Source organism: Eleginops maclovinus, chromosome 20 (genome assembly GCF_036324505.1).
Source record: "Eleginops maclovinus isolate JMC-PN-2008 ecotype Puerto Natales chromosome 20, JC_Emac_rtc_rv5, whole genome shotgun sequence".
Taxonomy (NCBI): domain Eukaryota; kingdom Metazoa; phylum Chordata; class Actinopteri; order Perciformes; family Eleginopidae; genus Eleginops; species Eleginops maclovinus.
Genome location: NC_086368.1, coordinates 22,195,365 through 22,202,886, shown reverse-complemented (window position 1 = coordinate 22,202,886; position 7,522 = coordinate 22,195,365). Strand labels below are relative to the sequence as shown.

The window sequence follows — 7,522 nt, the reverse complement described above, 5'->3', positions numbered from 1 at the left end:
GCAAACTTTGAAACAGTCAACAGTAATGTCTCTTTCCTGGAATCATTACCCAGACTTTGTTATCAGATTTTCGGATAGGAACTTTTTCTTAACATATTGCTGTTAAGAAGAAAGAGTGCATCTACAAAAAGACGAGAGGAACTCCTGTGGCTAATGTTACATCTGAGGAGCTGAGGTGGGCGCCATTAGTCGTAACAACTTACATGTTTTAATCTCAAGCTGTCTTACATGTGACACGTACGTGCTTTATGCAGCTGGTATCTCTACTGCAACCCCCAAAGATCTGGATACCTGGATAAATAGCACTCCAGCTAAGAGGAAAAATATGTGTTATTGATAATGGGGTGATCCTAGATAAAGATTCAGATGAAGAAACAGGCTGAAGACATAAACTAAATTGCAAGTTAGTTGGGTGGGGCCAGTACTGCTGAGTGAGACTGATCTCTGTTCATTCTCTTGGCCCGCAGTCAGAGCGTGTGCCCACTATAGGATCATGGGCAGGATGGCAGCATGGGCAGTGTTGGGCAGTGTTTGCCAGTGTGCCAGGGGCAGAGGGGCAAAGCCTATTGAGAAGCAGTGTGATGGACACAATGGGTGCGACAGACTTGCTGCATCAACAGGCTTTTTGCTGCTGTGGCCAGAAATAAACCATAAATACCCCCACAGGCCTCCATCGACCGCTCGCCAGGCCTCCACACCCACAAACACCCTCACACTGAGACAGACAGGAAAGAAAGAAAAGAAAGAGTAAAGACGGAGAACGGGGCTTGTACGTGGTGCACTGAAGCACAAGCCATCCAGGTAAAGCAAATGAAGACAATCCCTCTTTCTTGAAGGCCTTTCTTGTTTTCCTGTTTCCCTGTCCCTTCTTCTATCTGCTTGCTTCTTAAGAAGTAGTTTGTGCGTGCACTGTTGATGTGATTTCTTACATATAGAATGGACACAACTATGGATTATGTTAAATAAGCTCTGCAAAGATACATTTGTGAACTATATCAATGCAAGCAGCAAAAAAATCAAACAGCTTGAAGCCTTTCATGTGATGTTTTAAAGTTTGATTATTTTTGTGGTGCATTTAACTGTATATTCCCCCAAAAATTCAACAACCTAAGAGCACAAATCGATCTGATGTCTGCGCTAATAGGACTAAACAATGTTATTGCTGTGCTTTAGAGGCAAAATGACCGATAAGCACGGAACCCCAGACCAGCTGCCTGCAGAAAAGGGCCAAGGAGGGGCAGGAGCCACATATAAGGTAACTCAATAATCACATTATGTCCACAAATTGTTATACATGTGTCAATTTGAGATCAGTCAGAAATACTGTGATTTGTACTTTGTTATTGTTGGAGATCACATTCACGCAACCCTCCACCTGTTTTGCAGTTGGCGGTTTTTGAGTTTGAGAACTTTCGTGGAAAGAAGGTGGAGTTGTCCGGTGAATGTAAAGATGTGATGGAGAAGATGCAGAGGATCGGCTCAGTCATTGTTGAGTCCGGACCGTGAGTAACCTAGTTTCACTTCATTGACTCACATACAGTTTTTATTGCATCTGCATCCAGTTTTCAAGCCGTTTTTCTTGCTAAGCATTAATGTTTGCATTTTGATGTAACACATTTTCTCTTTACCTTCAGATGGGTGGGATATGAGCGTCCAGGTTTTGCAGGAGAGCAGTTTGTGCTGGAGAAAGGAGAGTATCCCCGTTGGAGCACCTGGACCAACTGTCTGAGCAGCTACAGCCTGAACTCATTCAAGCCTCTGAAAGTGGTAAGTATAATAAGTATAATATTCATAGATCCTGTCAAACAAAATCAACTTAATGTGTTTTTTGCTCTGCAGGACAGTGCAGATCATAAGCTGCACCTGTTTGAGAATGCAGTGTTTGAAGGTAGAAAGATGGAGATTGTTGATGATGACGTCCCCAGTCTTTGGGCATATGGTTTTCAGGACCGTGTGGCCAGTGCAAAAGCAATCAATGGAACGTAAGCTGTTACCTTTCCAGTAGTTAATATTTTAAATATTTGTTCTATTCTAAGGAAAAGTTACACACTGCTCTTTTTCTTCCCCAATAAGGTGGGTGGGATATATGTACCCAGGCTACAGAGGGCACCAGTATGTGCTTGAACATGGAGATTTCAAGCACTGGAACGATTGGGGAGCCACTGCACCTCAGATCCAGTCCGTCCGACGTGTGCGGGACATGCAGTGGCACAAGAGAGGGTGCTTTATTGCCCCCACCCCGACACCTCCCAATCCCGCCCCCAATCCAAACCCTACCCCTAAACCAAACCCCAATCCAAACCCTACTCCCAAACCGAACCCCACTCCCAATCCTAACCCTGCTCCCAACCCCAAATCCCAAACTCAACCCCAACCTTAACAACATCACCTCCTGCACCACTGGGCCGGGCTAAAGGCAGCTGGCCAATCACCAGTCTCTCCACTACGCCCCCTGTTCTAGAGAACATATCTCACCATGCAATTTTGGAAAACTGTAACTGAGAATAATGAAACATGTTAATCTGTTGGAAATAAAGGTTTTGGCCCTGATTTTGGTTTTCTGTTTAAGTTTGCATGTTATTTATTTTGCAAAATTATTTCTAGGATAGTTTTTTCAAAATTGCATCTCTATGAAGTTAATGAAGAACAGCACAGTAGAACAGTATTCAAAAGAGTGTGGAAATTATGGAATGAATTTCATTGAGTACTAAAAAAGGTGGAAAAGCTCAATATTTATGTGACTGATTTGTTGCTCTTTAAAACAAGTGACATTTATCTCGGCAAATGTGCCCATTAATCATAAAAGTAGGTTATATTTGACCGTTTATTTACTTTATATTCATGAGTTTCTTTTGTTTTGCTGAAAATCAGTGACAGAGCTGAAAGATCAGTCATTGGTCAAAGAACAGCTTGTCCCGCCCACTGAAGACCAGTAATCCAATCAAACGTCACCTTCATTCAGCAGGCTCGCGAGGTGGGCGGTAAACGCGCAAAATTTGAAAGTCCACCGGAAACAACGTTAGTAGACAGGGAAACAGTGTGCTCCTTAGCATGTCAACGCTTCAGTTTATATTTAAGACTACATTATAATTATCTGCATGGCAGTCTGGTGAGTAAAGTCCTCCCGTACAGTTGGGTACATTTAGAAATAACTGAACGACACGTTTACGTGTGCGTCAACGTTCTTGTTTTATAGCAAAGTTAGCTAAAGCTAGCTAGAGGTAACTTAGCATGCTAAAGGGTTGCTTTGTTGACATTTGTTGACAGATATTTCCTTAGTCTTTCTATAGCCCCTCTGTCCTCCGTTATAGATACCTTTTATTGGTCAACGCCTTTCATTTAAGTACTTACTTCCTTTTACTTACTGTTTGTCATTCGCACAGGTTGTCTTTTTGTTAAGAAACAATGTTGAAGTTCAAATACACGAGTCAAGGAAGCCTGAAAACGGCGATGTCCTCTGCGGACCCCATCACCATCCGCAGCTCCAGGCTCAACCAAGTGTTTCAGGTAAAGCTGATGTCCTGATGCCATAGCTGTAGACGAGCAGCCACCGTCTCCTGCAGCTGGAAAGACAACGGAGCTCCTTCTCAAACAGTCAGCTCCGGACAGATACAGGAAGTCATTCCTGCCAACAGCAATAACTCTATAACAAATCACCTCTGGTTAGCAGAGAACTCATGCATAATGTCTATTTGACAGATAGTCTTATTATAATAGTTTTATTTACATTTTTAGACATTTTAAAATGATGTATTTGCTCCCCAAATTGGGATCAATAAAGTAGCCTACATCTTACCTAATCTAATTTGTACTTCTTAAAACCAGCTGCAGTAACTGACTTCCTGATCCTGTTTATGTACCGTCCGCAGGGCCGAGTCAGTCTGTGTGGGCAGCAGGGAGGATGCACTGTAGGTCGGGAAGAGTTTCTGGAGGCTCTGCTGCTACTCTACCAAGAGTGCATGTCCCCGGAGCTCATGAAGATACATCATGTTGCAAACTTTGTCAAAAAGTGTAAGCATACCCTTTACACATGAGCTTGGTATTATTTTGTTGTTTTAATATCTATTCAGTGTGATCCATCTCATTGGTTGATACAGTCTGCTTTGTTTCAGTTGATTTGATTGGATAAGCTATTAAAACATGCCTATTATTGTTTTTTGAGCTTTTGTTTTTGAAGACTATGTTATTGTTTTTGGCTTAACAGCCTGGAAGAAAAATATATATTTTTAGTTATTTTGAGAGATAGTGATAATATTGATTTCATGATTAGGAGGCAATGATGATTTTTGCATCATTTTCATCACAAATATTGCAACTTCTCAGATAATATTACAACAAATCTGATTATGGCTTATTCTTTTATTTTGGTTCTGTTTTCTTGTTCTAATGTTCATAATTGGAAAATATAGACCATAGTTATATAATATATATTATTGGTTTGTTATTTTCAATACCAGAATGACATACTTTATGTAATACCCACAGAAGTTCTATGTGTATGTTACTGTGTATCACAATAGTATACATTTTTTTGTAAATATGGTAAGTTAACATTTCATAATCTTACAAATTGGGTCACTGAATTTCCCAGAAACAAAGAATTAAAAGCCTGTGTGTGTTTGTGAAACAGTTTCTGAAGTGGTCCCCGAGCTGCAGGCCATGCAGCCTGGTCCTGATGACTTTGAAGTGCGTGCAGTGGTGGGCCGTGGTCAATTCGCTGAAGTCCAAGTGGTCCGAGAGAAGGCAACTGGGGATGTTTGTGCACTGAAAGTCATGGAGAAAGCCGTTTTACGCACTCAAGAAAATGTAAGTGACTGCAATAATAGATTACCAGAGTCAACCAGTACTTAGTAATACAGAATATAAACTTTAGAATTTTTTATGAAATGAATGATTTGGTGTTTCAAGATTAGACGCCTTTTTATACCGATTCAAGTTTTATATGTCACAGTAGGAATTGAGCACATTTATCTCAGTATTAAACATGTTTTCTGTCACACTGTCATGGATAACTGGGACACAGCCATTGTAAATGTTGTTACTAACAGCTGTGCTCTCCTGCTGTTACTAGTCAAAATTCAAATGCCTTGAATTGAACTAAAGATTTTAAGGAATAACATCCCCACTTACAAATTCTGACCACACATATGTTGTTTATCACTAAATAAACATGACGAATAATACAAAATGAAAAGAAAAGGGCATACAAAGCTGTATCTGTAAGACTCAAATCATTTTACAGAAGTTTTGCGTTTTTAATTTTTTGCACCATCCCTGCAATCATTGTGTTGTTCCACAATTGCAGTCTGGAAAAGGACCACTGGAGGGGGTTGTAGTGTTGAATACAACTTGTGGTTACATTATCTCACAGCTGTGCTCTCTGGCATGTGACTAATAGAATATATTTGAGTCAGAGAGCTCTGACAGGAAGGGTCTACAATGAACAACTTGTATCAACATGAACTGCTTTGTTCATGCCACCTGTGCGTACTTTGCATAATCTTTGACAAAATCACATCCTACTTTTGCAGTGAGCTACATGAACTGGAGATGGATGACAAGGAGTGCCTGAAATCCAAGTGTTGAAATGTACTTTAATGTTCCCTGTGGTTTAATTAAAAACAACAACATTCAAACCCCATTGGAGCTTTAATGACAGCAGCTTTCAGTGTTTCAGACTGATGAGTTAATGTGGGGGATAAAATACTGTTGCATTTCTGTTATGTTTGTATGCTGATGTCATGCCTTTTTAAATTCTTCTCAGGTGGTTTTTCATGAGGAAGAGCGGAGGGTCTTGGCTCTGAACGGCAGTCCCTGGATCCCGCAGCTTCTTTACGCCTTCCAGGATAAAGAACGCGTCTACCTGGTGAGACTGCTGATTGTTTTCTTTACTGATAATTAGGATGAACTGAACTCATTCTTTAACATACACTTCTACTTACAAGGCTTTGGGGGTCTTTTGCAAACTGCGATAGACCAAAGGGGAGTAATTGTGTAATAAACATGCTACACGAATGGCTCACATTATGCAGTGCTTTGTGGGTGGGTTCTACATTTTAATGCCCAGGGTCCTACTCACTACAGGATCTGTGTTGTAATGATGGTTCTTCAGTTAGTAACTGCAGTATACTAGCTGAAGAAATGTGATGCCACTGCCAGCATGACCATTGTTTACAAGACAGGATGATTTTACTCCAGAGCTTTAGTGTGTTTTGTGAATGAACTCCTTTTGAACTGAGCAGTGGGAATACAGGGGTAAAAGAGTTACTCAAAATACACACATTATTAGGGCTCCAACCACATTAAATAAGTCTTTATTGTTGACCATTCAACTCATATTCATGGTCTTGTTTTCTATTTTTGTGGTCTCTATGCATTTTTGAAGAGTTTACGTGTCTGAAAACCGATGGTTGTTAAACTGGTGGCTGAATAGGACTACAGAAGTTGTCGAGGACGTTGTACGTCATTACGCCGAACACGTAAACATTCCCGCTAAGTTTGTTTTCCACTGCTCTGTTTGAAATACTTCTAGTTAATTCAGTGTGGCTAAAAGGAAAAGCTTTGTTAAAATATGCAAGTGCACGAAAGTCAGTTGAAACGATCTTAAGTTGAAGTTGTGCGACCCTGCTGTACTCCTCTGTAGTTCATTTATAGCATAACGTTAGCATTTTGCTTCTGGCGATTAGATTTATGATTGAAAATGATAAAAGTAGGGTAAACATGTGGAGATTATCCGGCTGAACAAAACCTGCATTTATCAAACAGGTTCATTTTCCACAGATCTTATTTTTTACAATATTCCAAAATCCTATGGACAATTGCATTGCTTTTTTGTCGAGGGAACCCATGCGCAGCTTACTTCCGGCTCGGCCTACAAAAATACGTCATCCTTGTGGCGCTCTATAATGCTGATTTCATAAACTATATTTGTAAGCTTTGTTCTCCCAGCATTTTCAGAAGTATTCCTCTTTCGCATTAAGACCACAGTTAGGAGAGAAGAGAAGATTGTCAGGAAGGGTTACTCTAAAGAAATATCTGACAGCTTTAAAAGGGAAGGATCAGCCCAGCATTTCTGAAAAATGAGCTCTCATGTAGATAGATAGAAGATAGAATCGGAGGATGAAACCCTCTTTATTTGTCACATACATGCACACAGCAGAGCACACACAGTGAAATTGGTCCTCTGCATTTAACCCATCCTAGTACTAGGAGCAGTGGGCAGCTATTGTGCAGCGCCCGGGGAGCAATGGGGAGGGGGGATTGGAGGTGTCCGGTGCCTTGCTCAATGGCACCACAGCAGGGCCTAGGAGGTGAACTGGGACCTCTCCAAGTAGCAGTCCACTTTCCATATTTCAAGTCTGTTTGGGGACTTGAACTGGCGACCCTACGAGGTACAAGCATTACCAGCTACTGCAACTGTAATGACTCATCTTTTCTTCTTCTATGTGTTTCATGTTCAGAGCAGAACATATCTGTATTTTATTTAAGGCAATGAACATGAAAACTTTATTAGAACGTGTCA

General features: G+C 40.8%; 1 protein-coding gene and 1 pseudogene across 4 annotated transcripts in view; both read left to right on the top strand.

The window, feature by feature from the left end:
- The first annotated feature begins 478 nt into the window (after positions 1–478).
- On the top strand, positions 479–2,550 carry LOC134882552 (beta-crystallin B3-like; annotated as a pseudogene).
- A 479-nt stretch (positions 2,551–3,029) lies between these two features.
- The window catches only part of cita (citron rho-interacting serine/threonine kinase a), a 40,615-nt gene continuing 36,122 nt past the window's right edge, over positions 3,030–7,522 (top strand). For all 4 annotated transcript variants that reach the window (XM_063911896.1, XM_063911893.1, XM_063911895.1 and 1 more), the window contains exons 1-5: positions 3,030–3,109; positions 3,384–3,507; positions 3,870–4,011; positions 4,631–4,806; positions 5,765–5,866. In XM_063911896.1, coding sequence (XP_063767966.1) covers positions 3,406–3,507; positions 3,870–4,011; positions 4,631–4,806; positions 5,765–5,866 — 522 coding nt within the window. In that variant the 5' untranslated portion in view covers positions 3,030–3,109; positions 3,384–3,405. The remainder of the gene's footprint in view (positions 3,110–3,383; positions 3,508–3,869; positions 4,012–4,630; positions 4,807–5,764; positions 5,867–7,522) is intronic.